Source organism: Camelus ferus, chromosome 13 (assembly GCF_009834535.1).
Source record: "Camelus ferus isolate YT-003-E chromosome 13, BCGSAC_Cfer_1.0, whole genome shotgun sequence".
NCBI lineage: Eukaryota > Metazoa > Chordata > Mammalia > Artiodactyla > Camelidae > Camelus > Camelus ferus.
The window spans coordinates 39,052,553-39,066,030 of NC_045708.1; the positions used below are offsets into that span (position 1 = coordinate 39,052,553).

Sequence of the window (13,478 nt, forward strand, 5' to 3'; positions counted from 1 at the left end):
CCGGCATCTCTCACTTCTCATACGCTGTGCCCTGAGCCTCGATTGCCTTTCTTTCTGCCCTATCTTCCCTTGACAGACTCTTACTCATCCTTCAAAACATTGTCACCTCCTCCAGGGAGTTGTCCTGACCTCTCCCCAAGCTGGGAGGGTATCCCACCCTGGGCTCACCCCTAGCACAGAGAGGACCACCTGTGGTCTGGCTGCCTGACTTTTCCTGTGAATACCCTCTGCCTTCTTTCATCCCAGTGCCCAGCACAGGGCTTCGCCCAGAGCACATCCTCTCCTCGTCTCCTTCCCCACTGCATGTCCTCCCCCAAATACATCCTAGTTACTCAGCAGCCATTCAGGGAACTGCTCAAGGACACACAGCTAGGAAGTGTCCTTGTTGATTTGAGCTTATGTTTGTCCGTGTCCAAAGCGTGTACTTTTAACCCCGCCCAGTGGAGTGGCAGGGTGGTGGGGTGCGGTGATTAAGCATGGAGCCCCTACAACAAAGACCATAGGGGTTCTAAGTGCAATTCTGGTAGTTACCAGCCATGTGACCTTGGACAAGTCACTCTGCCTCTGGAGTCCTCTTTCCTCACCTGTGAACTGCCTGCCAGGTACTGCGAGGGTGGATGGAATAGAACCTGTGGCAGGTGAAGTGGCTGGCACACAGTGTGCTTGGAATGCATGTCTTCCCCTATCCTGCCTTCCATTTCTGTGAATTCTAAAAGTTATACAGACCTGAAGTCTTGCACGTGTCTTTCTGACTCGTCTCTCCTTGAAGTCACCTCCGAGTGGGACCCTTCCCCTGCCTGGCTGCCCCTCCCTCCAATCATCAGCCTGCCCTGGGCGGCTCTCCCGGTCCCAGGGGAGGGAGTGGATGAGAAACAAAGGCTACCACCGCCACCCCGCAGGGTCACTGGGAGTGCCTGAGCCACTCACAGGGCAGTCACCCTGGGCACCAGGGGGGCCTTCCAGTGCCTTGCTTTGCAGACTCTCACGGCCGAGACCTGAAGACCCACCTCAAACTTCCAGGGGTGTCTTGGCGTAGAGATGACCCCCCTTCCCCCAGCCGGCTCCGGAGCATCTGAGAGCTGGTGGGCACAGGGCTGTCCCTGCAGGGGCATTATAAGTATGTCTTGGGGGACTGCTGCCTGTTTCTGTCACTGTGCACACTTGTCCGTCCCTGGGTGCAACTGTGTCATCACCTGGTCATGCTGTTTCCTTGGGCACACAAGCCCATTTTAGTGTCTGTGCCTGGAGCACCAAGTACATTAGTGTCTCTGTGCATTTCTGAGTATGAATCTGCCCTTTTGTGAATGCATCCAGTGCCATGTACTCATGTACGTTCCTTTGCACACACGCCCATCTCTGTGTACAGGTGGGCCGCACGTCCTTCAGCCTCTGCGTGTACATGTGTCTCTCTCTGTGAACATGGATATCTATATAGACCTGCATGTACCAGCTCTCTCTCTGGATGTATACAAAGATTTGTGTACATCTGTGTCTGAGTGCAAATGTCATAGCTGTGGGTGCACGTGACCATCTCAGGGGACACATGCCTCTTCACACACATACCTCGACACATCTTTATAAGCGCACAGCTATTTCCATGGGTACACAACTAACTGCTAATGCACAGGTCTGTGTTTTAGTGTAAAACTGTGCACTCTGGGTGTGCACATCTCTGCTGGGGTGTTCATAGCTCTGAGTATATTTGCTCGCGTAGCTCTGGTGTGCACGTCTATAACTGTGGCTCCTCCATTAGCCAGTTTTGTTTGCACATCTGCATTCTGTCCCTCTGCCTGGGTACAGGGATGGTGCCCATGGGACAGCAAGGGTGCTGCTTAATGCCTCCCTTCCCCACAAAGGTCTGAGCTGACAAAAGGGGGTGTGGCAGGGGGCAGAGAGGCTGTTACCCCTGGGATTCCTGGCTGGGTCCCAGGGAGTCACATCTCTCCCTTGACCGGGGCCCTGGGGACTTAGGGGAGCTTCCCATGAGTAGAGGCCCAGTGGCAGGGCCACTTGGGGAGCACGCACACCCTCTGCTGCCGGAGCCACAACCCAGATTTCCTCTGCTGGGGCCCGATAGAAAGGCACGGGTCAGCGTCGTGTGAATGAGTGTGTGTCTGATGCAGGAGGAGAAGGAGAAAAAGGCAGGAATACAGAGAGAACAGCCAGGAGAGCGAGGTGAAGGGTCAGGAGCGAGGTGAAAGGTCAGGAGAAAGGTGGGAAGCTGAAGACAGGGAGGCAGGAGGCAGGCCCTTGTGGAGCCAAGGCCAGTGGTGGGCTGGAGTGGAGTTCTGGGGACATCAGAAGGGGACTTGTGGGGACTTTCTGGCTTCTCACATCCCTGGGACCCACACACCAGGCCAGGGCCGGGGCTGTGCCACGAGGAGGAAGCTGCACCCTCCTCCTCTCTCCTGTCTCTCCGAGTCTGTGTTTCCTCTCACAGCCACTCTGCTCCGTCCCCGTTCCCAAAGGCTGGGTGCAAAGACCACACGCCAGGAGTGCCATCCCAGAAGACCAGATATGCCAAAGACGGGTTTCCCAAGAGACCCTCGACAAAGGTGTGACCTTCACAGCCTCTGGCTCCTGAGCCAAGGGAAAGAACGTGAGGAGGGGGCCCAGATCGGTGCCATTCGTGGGGCCCATCCAGCTCTGGGGTCTTCCATCCCATATCTCGCTGAACCCCCCAATCCTACAGGGAAGGGATACTGTCCCCACATCAAAGACAAGGAAATTAAGACCCAACGTGGCAAGGGGGCTGTCCCGGAGCTGGGACTATGCAGTGTGGGCTCTCACAGTCCTGGGACAGGGTGAGAGCTAGGGGGCAGGCAGAGAACAGCCCCCAGCAGTGCTGGGTCACTGCTATTATGCACGGTTTAGGGGAAAGAGCCACAGGTTTTGGTTTGAATCTCCCTGGGTTTGGGCCTGCATTTCATGTCTGACAGGCTCTGCGACATCTGACAAGTCACTCACCTCCCCCTAAAGCTGTTTGTGAAGGGGCTTCTAATCCTGCCTCACCTCCTGGGCTGCTGTGAGGACTACATACAAGATGCCAGAGGTGAAAAAGGGCTTTGTAAGCTGTGAAGAGCTGTGCATGGCAAGGTCTGGGTGTTTACAGGTGGATAAATGATACAGTAACAACTCGAGATGGGCGTTTGGCTGAGCACCTCACTAGATCACTGCATTTAATCCTCATACCACCCTCTGAGCAGGTACCAACATTGCCCTTTGCATAGATGAAGAAACTCGTGCCGGGACAGCCCAGGATCACACATCGTGTAAGTGGCAGAAACCCAGGACTGTAGGGCTGCAAGACCGGTGCTCTGAGCCACCAGGTGGGGCCACGAGGGAAGCCTGACAGGAGAGGATTTAGAGGATTAGAGGGCCTGGAGGCAGAGGGGTGGGAGAGGCACACAAAAGAAGCCTCCTCCAGGCCCAGGGTCTCCCCTCCCTCCACTTTGAGGGCCAATTAATCCTGCTCCTTCTGCCCAGCTGAGACATTTAACAAGCCAAGGCACGTTAGAGGAAGTACACAGTTACACAAGGGGCAACTGCCCTGGTATCCTTCCCTGCCTCCGGAGAGGCTGCAGGACTGGCTGTCCCAGGACTGTGACCTCCTAGGGAGTTGCTGGGAGTGTTTTACTGCCTCCTCTTTCCCCTCTGAACCCTCCTGTCTTCACCCCTTCCTTCCTGCCCACCACACCCAGTCCTCACCAGCTCCCCCAAGCTGCTCACACCCAGAGCTCAGGCACTAAGGACAGCTCAGCATGGGAGCCTTCTGGAGGCTGCCTTACACGGCATACCAACCCTAAAACCTCCCTGCCCCACAACAGAGCAGCTATTGAGCTACTACTGTTTGCCAGGCACATTCATATCCAGCCACATCCAAGCTTTGTGACCTTGGGTAAGCCTCCCACTCTGTGCCTCAGTTTCCTCATCTGTAAAATAAGAAAAATGAGTTAATACCTGCAAAAGGTTTAGAAGAAGAGTATATGGCCTATAGTAAGCTCTATATATTCATTTAAATTCATTAATTTAAACAAAGTTAAAAATCTTTATAACATCTTTGCAAAGGATTATCAGCTCCATTTCAGCGTTTGGTAATCAGGGCTCAGAGAGAATTGCTTTTTTTAGTTCATTTATTCAACAAGCATTCAATGAGCACCTACTATGTGCCAGGCCAATGCACCCTACTTTGTATACTTTATCCCACTCAATTCCACAGCCCTGTGAGGAGGTGTTAGTGTCCCCCACATTTCCAAACACCCCTTGGGGGAGCAGTACTACCCTGGTGGAGACCCCGGCTGTTTACTGTCTGTGATCACTAGGAGAGCAGAAATCTGTATTTCATCTCTGTTATATTTCAGCCCATGGCGCAGATTAAGTGCTTGATAAACATCTGTTAAGAGAAGGAATAAACTACCTCTAATTCACACATGAGGAAACTGAAGTTCAGAGAAGCAGGTGATTTGCCCAAGATGGCACAGCCGTTCCGTGGCAGCACTGAGACTTGAACTTATGTCTGACCAGTTCAAAAGCCTGTGTTCTTACCATGACACTGATTCTACCCACATGGAGGGCTATTTGCTGGGAAGAAGAAGAGATCTGAGCTCAGTGCAGACTCGGGGCTCAAGGATAGCAGAGCTGGGGGCCAAGGCCCCTGTTGCCTTCTTTATTGGAAGCCCTGGCTCCTTCCTGCTTCCAACCTATTCTCCTGTGTTTCAGGCCACCGGCCATCCGGTTCAGAGGAGCAACGCTCCCTCGTTAAGTCCTCCATTGAGAACGAGGACCAGCCGAACTTCAGAAAGGGTGGAAGTTGCCACACTCAGCTTCTGGGGCCTCCTGGCTGCTCGTAGGCTCATGTGGGAGCTCAAGGTGAGAGGGAAGGGCTTCGAGTGGAGGGTGGGCCAGGGTTTGGGGCTATCAGAGAGGCAAGGGGGGGTGCGTGGGGTGCTTCAGAAGGCAAGTGCAACCCCCCTTCCTACCCATTTTCTTCTGGCCATGGAAACTGAGGCCCAGGGAAGGCAAATGGACAAGACAGAGCCCCACACTCACGAGTGTGCACTGTGTACCAGGCTGAGTGCCAGGCTCTTTCATATTTGTTGTAATGGCATCTGTGCCCCACCTCCCGGGAGACTGTGAACACCTCCAAAGTCAGGGTCCTCAAGAACCCAGCAAAGTCTGCACACAGGTGGGTGTTCAGAAATGTTTGCTGAATACATGAATGAGTTATTTTGTCCTCAGGATAACCTGGTGCCATTGAGGAAACTGAGGGTCAGTAAGGAGGAAATTGACAACAGCATCAAATGCAGCTGAAAAATGATCTCTGGACACCAGGGACCCTACTGAGAGCACATGGGGGTGGGGGGAGGGGCAGGTCCCAGGTTGAGGGAGACTGAGGAGTGATGAGGGATGAGGGAGGAGGCGAGCTGTAGGCAGCTCTTCAAGGAGAAGCTGAACATATGAGAGACAGCGTCAGAGAGACTGAGAGAGAGGGCAGTCTTCTCTGGAATAACATGCACGTAAGGCAGTCTGTTGCTTTGTTTTGTTAACGTGGGGGAACTTGGACAGGCTTCAGGGCTGGTTAGATGGACAAGCAGAGGCTTTCTAGAGATTCTCTTGAGTCACTTATCTGGAGGTTCAGGGGAAGTTCCCTGCAGGTGGTCACTGAGCAGGGCATGAAGGTTCACCTCTTAGTAGAGACCCTTGCTGCCCTTAGAGGAGGCAGAGAGAGGAAAGGAACGCACTCGGAGACCTCACTGTGGGCCAGGCCAGCCCTGGGCACTTCAGCAATTCCGTTACTCCTCAAAGCAGCCCTGGGAAGAAAGGGAGTCCCATCTTCACTTTACAGAAGAGCAGTGCTAACCTGTCCGTCGTGTGTCTTCCACCAGCTTGTTCATTCACTCATTCAACAGACCCGGGTCAGCGCTCACTGGCCAGACACTGTGCTAGACGGGGTGGCCGGGTGGGAGCCGACACACGGCAGAGCGGCCCTGAGGCAACACCACTGTCTCCACCAGCTGCTTTGCCCTGTGAGCATTGTCTCTTTTTTTTTACAAAACAGGGAAGCCACTGCTCTCAAGATGGTGAGAGTTATGTGAGATAACTTAGTGGGCAGTGCTGACGTGCCTCCTCTGTCACCCTGCCTTCCGGAGGAACGCGCATCGGGCTTCCTGCATCTCTCTGCCTGAGGGCTTCTCTGGCTGCCAGGCTGAGCCGACACCTGGGAGGCCACCAGTGCCGGCCCTGGGAACAAGCCTCAGCCCCAGAGGGATAATGGGTGTTGGTGGATAAACGCCCCAGCTCCTCACCCCTGGCTGGGATAGTCCTGAGGGTGTTCTGCAGTGGATGGCGGGACCCCAGCAGATGAGCTCCAGCTGCACCAGGGAAACCTGCCCATCAACACACGCACGGCTGGCTTTTCCCCACTCCTCACCAGGCTTCTCTGAATCCCCTCCTGTGTCAATTTCTTGCACCCAAATCCTTGCTCAGAGTCTGCTTTGGGGCAAAAACCACCTGAAACAGATGACTAAAACCTGGCACTCAGGACATGTTTAGCAGGTGTCACTTATCCTCCATGCTCGTCCTCACTTTTCCAGAATCAGACATCTTCGAGAACACAGTCGCAGCTCTTGCTGAACCACCATTGGCCCATCAGCATCATCCAGGAGCAGGCCTGCGGCCTGGGGATGCAGGGACAGGGAGGGGAGTCAGGGCCATGGGCCCTGCGTTACCTACTACAGGCTGAGCCCCTTGGAAGCACAGCACTACCGAGCTGTAAAATTATTTTCTTGTGTCCCAGGTCCTGTGTTCCATTGTCTATCCCAGTGCTCTGACTCAGGGTTCTATGTTCAACATACTAGGCTTCAGGCACCAATTCTATGTTCCTTGTTACAAACGCTCTCCATCATTGTCCGCCTCCTCTCCTCCTTCCAGGTCCCCTTGTGGGCAGACAGGTTAGAGGTGAAGTTCCCCTGGGTCCGGGCATAGGAGTTGATGCAGGCTTACCTGCCCTCCAAGCTGGCCGGTGTGGCCAACTACCCAGCCCAGTGTGCCTGCCTGGCTGCCCTGCTGAGTGCAGAGATCCCGGAACTGGTCAAGGCTGTCACCCCACCCCACTACAGACCGGTGTGTTCCATCAGCATTGGAAGCAAGGGGCAGGATGGCGTGGTGGTCTCCGGTGGGTGCCTGTGGGACCTGCACGCAGAGAGCTTTGCCACCTTCCACTACGTGAACCCCATGATCTTCTGGTACACACCATCTATTTGGAGTGAGCCCTGTGGGATGAGGGGTCTGGGACCCATGTGTGGCTCTGTGCTAGAGTCTGGCAGAGAAAACTCAGCCCCTGGCCCATCAGTCAGTGACCTGGGAACACAGCACCCACCCGGACAAGGCCAGCTGCTTCCACGACTCACAGTCAATGGAAAGCAAATGAGTACAGAGCATCTCCGAGTGCCCCTCCCCAGGCCACTCAGACCACACGCGCTGCTGAGCTCCTTCGCCTCTGGCTGGAATTATGTCAGCCACGTGCGGCTCCCGGCGGGCTGCACAGATCAGAGGCTCTGAGGGGCAGCTATCTATGTCTTTGATTAATAAAAAATGGGAGATAAATTAATAATGACTTAATACATGCAATTTGGGATCAAAATCCTCCAAAGCATGGGAAAAATAATAAAAAGGGGAGTTCGCGAGAGTGAAAAGTTTGAGAACAAGTCCTGTCGTCCAGAGGCCAGCATGAGCCTGGCGCTGCTGGGGAGGGCCTCCTGTGAGAGGAGAGAAAGGGGGCTGGTTGTCATGCCCACCCTGGGCACCGCACATGTTCCCCTCATCCTCACACGGCCCTGGGAAACCACTGGTACCGTCTCCAGTTTATAGATGAGTAAACTGAGGCTCAAAGAGGCCAAGTTACTCGCCCTGGATACTTACAGAATCAATAATAGAGCTGAACCTAGGTCTACCTCACTTAAAAAGGAAAACAAAATAAAATTTAAAAAGTAAGAAAAACAAAGTCTAAAACAGTGGTGTCTGGGAAGTCTGGTTTGAGTTTACCAGGAAAAGAAGAGGGACAAGCAGAGGGAACAGCATGGAAGCTCCGTGTGCTGGGCACTGTTACTGCTATTTACTGCTGTGTCTAGACCAGAGCACATAGTAGGTGCTCACAATAGTTTCAGATGAAGATGGAAAAGCTTGGAGGCATAAAAGGGCACAGCTGATCCTGAGGTGGGAGAGAAGGAATGAATGTTTATAAGCCTCTAGTTTTTGAAGCACTTTGACCAGGCATATTTAATTTAATTTTTAAAAATCTTTAAATATGAAACTATTTCAAACGCCAAAAAAGGTAGGACATAATAAAGCAGACAACAGTGAACCCATTACTCAGATTTACCAGATGATCATATTTTGCCATACTCATTTCCAATATTTTTATAATAAGGTGATACACATAAAAGCCCCCATCCCATCCCCTCCCCTTCCCTTCTGTCTGTCAGAAGTCACCCCACTCCTGGAAGTTGGTGAGCCTCCTTCCTGAGCATTTGGTATTATTTTGTGTTTTTAAACTTTCCAAATATGGGTATCTCATTGTACCTTTCCTTTTACAATTGGCTTTTCACTCAGTTATAGTTTTAGGATTTACCCAGTTGATGCATGCGGATCTAGCTCCCTCATATTAACTGCTGTATAGTATTCCATGTATGAGTCTATACAGTTCATTTCTTCATTTACTTGCTGATGAACACACAGGTAGTTTTTATTCTTTGCAGTTTCAAATAGTACAGCAGTGAAAATCTTTATTCACATCTCCTGGGTGCCCCACGTGTCATATATAACCTATATCACAATTGCAGCATGTAGCCCTGAATGACCTTGGAGAACTGTTTAATGTCTCAGAAGCTTCGTTTTCTCATCTGTAGATTGGAGTAATAAAATAGTACACATTTTGGTGACAACCGTGTGTTTCAATGTAGCTGAAAAGCATTTTGCAACCTGTAAAGCACTCCATGAAGGTAAGCTGTTTATTACTCGGGTATTTGACACCCAGGAAATACTGAGCACCCTTCCACGCTGGGGACACGATGAACAGGCCCCGGTACGGGCCCCTGACATGCTCACATGCAGACAGTTTGACGGGAGCGACAACAGAATAATGTACAAGATCTAACCCGGAGTGCAAAGGCAGGCAAGGCCTCTGTGAGGAAGTGGCACTGAGCTAAGTAAGCCCTCTACAGACAAGGAGACAAAGGTGAGTGGACGGCAGGAGGGTGGAAGGATGGACCGGGCAGAGGGAGCCTCAGATGTGACGGGACTGATGGACCCAAGAGAACAGGCATGGAATGTAAGAGTGGTGGGGAGGGGGACAGTCACATAAAATGTTGAAATAAGTCTGGAGAGGTAAGCAGAGTCAAGATGCTATATCTTGAGGGCAGCAGGGAGCCCCTGAAGGATTTTAAGCAAGGGAGTGATGCACTCAGATCTGTCTTAGAAAAAGCGGTCTCTATAAGCTGTGGAGGGCTGCCGCCCACCGCTGTACCTACACTCCACAGCAATGTACGGTGCACTTAAAATTTTGTTACGAGGTAGATCTCATGTTAAGTGTTCTTATTAAAATTCTGAAAAAAAGGGGTCTGACTGCAGTGTGGAAGAGGGTGTGGGGGAGAGGCTGGAGGCTGGAGGCCGAGGGGAATGCTGCAGAGGTGAGGGTGGAACCAAGGCTGTCCTCGATTTTAGCCCCCTCACCCTGACAGCACACCTCCCACGACACGTGGCAGGGGGCAGCACCAGGAGAAAGGGAGGAATGGGCCAGCTGACCCCTGATTCAAAGAGTCTTCTTTTTGGGCTCACTAATCATCTTTAGAGGCACAGGACACAGCCACGAGCTCTCAAGTTTCCAGATGACATGAGCCCCCTAGCATTTGGCACCAAGGGTGTGGCTGGGCCCTCACCAATGTCCCAAGATGAGAGACCCCACCAGCACCCAGACTGCCCAGATCCCACACAAAGTGAGGGGAAGTGGGGGGCAACACATTCTAGGATAAGAGGAACTGTGGGTTATCCCTGGGTGGCCATATCTCACACTTAAACATCAAATATCTAAAAAATGGGACAAAGACAGACATACAAGAACTGCCCCAGATCCCTCCCTGCTTAAGTGGGGACCTCCATCACCCCTAACTAAGAGCAGGAGGATTGCCTTTGAGACCCCTATCCTCAGTGGCCGTCCCCTACCCAGTCCCCTAGGCCAGGTTAAAGCCCTTGCCATCCCTTCTCCTACTGCGCTGTGCCTCCCTTTCTAGCACACTCATCCCTTTTAGAATCACAACTTTAATTTCTGCCCTCCTTGTTGGGCTCTAAGCTCTGTGATGGAGCTTACCAAGACGGCCCTGCCTGTTCACTGCTGGTTCTTCAGTACCTACACTAGGGTCTTGCTCATAACAGGCCCTCTAGGAGTATGTGTGAGTAGACTCAACAGGACATGCTAAGTGAGGGCAAGGAAAGGGTGGAGGAGGATGCTCAGATTTCAGAGAAAGGCCCTGAGAAAGAAAAAATGTCCCGCGCAAGTCACAGGAGAGGTTCTAAGAGATCACAGTTCCTGCTGGGGACCTCTGACGCTCAGGGAAGGGCCTTCCCACTCATTATGCTGTACTGAAGACACCTTTGCAACAGACTAGCAATTCCTGAAGCGTAGTTCATGGAATGCCAGTCTCAAAAGATTCTAGAGGATAAAATGCTTTCTAGTTAAATAAGTCTGGGAAACTTTGGGTTAAACAAAATGAAAAACATCTCTTCACTACCGGACTTTTCAGAGCCTTTAACATGCTCACGTGCGCATGGTTCTTGGTGAGAGTCACGTGCAGTGCTCCCCACGTCTATTTGACCATGGAATTCTGCCCGTGAAACTTGCTTTGAACCTTTGACACCATCCCCCAACTGCTTGTCACGATTATTTATTGAACATGGCACAGCATAGAGATTTGTCACAACTTTTTGGGCAGTGTAGGAAAACCCTGTTTCACAAACGAAAATGACTCCAAGCCCCATGATATAAATGGGCTAAAACCAGAATTGCTCTGGGTGAAAGGGGGCCTGGAGACTCCCCCTGGTCATCCTTTCACTGCTGCCATGCCAGCAACCCTAGTGTCCTGCAGAGCTCAGTTTAAAAATCGCTAGTACAGAACTCTGAAGACAGGGATGACACCAGAGACCTGGCTTCAACACTGACCCTGCCATGAACTATCACTTCACCTTGGGCGGGTCCCTTGGCCTCGCAGGGTCTTGGTTTCCCCGTTAATACCATGAGTCTCGTAGACAGGATGCTTTTTGGAGTTCTGAGCTTTAATCTATGATATGATGAGGACTATGATTCTATGACTGCAAAATTCTAACTCTATAATTCTCTGGTTCTCTGGTTCTGAGATTCCATGGCTTAATATTCCAATTCTGGGACTGCCTGTAGCCAGTCTGAGCTGGAGCAGCATGCTGGAGCCCAGGCTGCAAAAAGCAGAATTCATTAACTGCAGTGCGCTACCCAGGAGTGCTGGATTCCCTGGGGAGGGCATGCCCCATTCAGGTAGGTAGCGAAGAGGGGTAGGAAGGGAAGACGGGAGTGGATTGGAATCAGCAGCAGCTCAGTGGGCAGAGCAGGGAGAAGGACCCAGGTCTCCTGACTCCTGCTCTATCTTTAGATCTCCATAGCAACCGTCACCAGGGCGCCTGAGCAGAAGGCTGAGCCGGCAGCCTGCAGGAGGGAGGGGCATTTGCTTTCATGCCTCTTTTGCTGGGAAAGGACTCTGGGCTGGACTCTTAAGCCAAGGAAGGGGTACTGGGAGTGAAGCCCTTTGTAGCAGGAGAGGCCTGGGGCCAAAACAAAATAAAGGTAATCTAGGGCCCCACCTTGTTCTGATATGTGGTCAGGTCACAGAACCCACAATCTTCATCGAGTCAGGCTTGTGGCACTGGAGGAACATATATCAAGTTCCTTCTCCAAAGAGCTCTCAGCCTCCCCTATGGTCATTCCCTAAAGACTCAGTGAGGGCCCCATCTGAGCCAACCCCGAGGCTACAGAGATACGTAGTCTTCAGGGAAGACAGGCTTTGGCACTGGCATTACAGGGCAGGGCCTGACAGGAGCCCCTTACAAACCCTGGCGTCTGAAGAACCAGGGAAGCCCCTCCCACCCCTTCTCCTGCCAACTCCTACTCAGCCGGGACCTGGCTCCTTCCAAGGAGTCCTCCCTGACAAACGCTGGGCACTCTCCTCCTCAGGGCTCCTACAGCCCCATCCGCCCTCCTCCCTCCACCCAGCAGCAAGATGCCTGCCTGAGGGAGTCAGGGACTTTACGGGGTGGATGAGAAACGGAGGTGCACAGAGGTGTACACATTCATCCAAGGTCACTTGGAGAGTTAGCAGCGGTCTTCCTTTCACGTCTTCGAGACCAGTCTGTGCTCCTTCCTGTGTCCCAGTGCCACGCCTCTGGCCTGAGCTTTGGAAGGGAGGCCAGGCCTAGAAGACAAAGTAGGAGTCCTCGGCGAGGCCCGCGCTCAGCAAGCACCTGGCCATGTCCTTGGTAAACTCGGCGGAGCCACAGACCAACGCAAATGGCTTTCTCCGGCAGGAGCCCACCAGCTCCTCAATCAGGTCCTGGGCCAGGCGGCCGAAGTGGGTCTTGTCCCGGTAACTCCAGGGAAGCTGCTCTGGGGAGTTCTCCTGGGATGATGAGAAATAGTGGGGGAGACTACAGGGAGTCCTCAGAGTTCACAAAGTCAGCGCCTCTCTGTCAAATGAGGAAACTGAGGCAGAGGGGGTGGGAAGCCATCCTTCACGTAGCCCTACCATGAGCCAGGCACTTCCTCACATTGGGACTCAGAACCCCCTCACAAAGGCCTGTGGGTGGGCAGCTATCCTCCACAACAGGAGGCATGAGGAGGAGGAGGGGTGTCCCTCGGGGCACACAATGTAGCAAGGGCAGCAGCAGGACCAGAACTTGGGTCCTACCGTTTCTCACTACCTCCCAGGGGCCACTGCGCCTGTCACTCTGGGGGGAATATTCTCTCACCGGGACTGTGGGTCTCCTAGCATCTTTTCAAAGCATCTTACCCATTACTGTCACCCTTAGAGCATAACTTTTGTTCATTTGTTTTAAGGTTTCAATTAACTTGTTGAGTTAACAAATATTTACTGAGTGGACTCTGTGCCTGGCCCTGTATTAGGCAATGGGGACACGGCAACTGCTTGAAACAGACAGGGCTCCTGGCCTCATCTGGCTATGTGTATCAGAGATCCCGGGCAGAGTGCCTTAGCCAAGAGAAGGGTTTCTTTCTCTCCCATGAAAAGGCTGGAGGTCGTATCTGGAGGTGTACTATGCCCCAGGCTCCTGCCACTACTAGCTGACTTGGAAGAATTTCTCCTGTCCCTCCCTTCCTTTTAATAGAGGTACTGGGGATTGAACCCAGGACCTCAGGCATGCTGAGGCAGCTCTACCACTGAGCT

At 52.5% G+C, this 13,478-nt stretch overlaps 1 protein-coding gene across 9 annotated transcripts in view; it reads right to left on the reverse strand.

Moving 5' to 3' along the window:
* Positions 1 to 3,252: 3,252 nt before the first annotated feature.
* Positions 3,253 to 13,478, reverse strand: part of LOC102516351 (NADH-cytochrome b5 reductase-like) — a 28,710-nt gene continuing 18,484 nt past the window's right edge. For 4 of the 9 annotated variants that reach the window (XM_032494367.1, XM_014555433.2, XM_006180129.3 and 1 more), the window contains one exon: positions 8,251 to 12,695. In XM_032494367.1, coding sequence (XP_032350258.1) covers positions 12,492 to 12,695 — 204 coding nt within the window. In that variant the 3' untranslated portion in view covers positions 8,251 to 12,491. The other 5 variants (XM_032494368.1, XM_032494365.1, XM_032494366.1 and 2 more) reach the window with 5 other exon arrangements.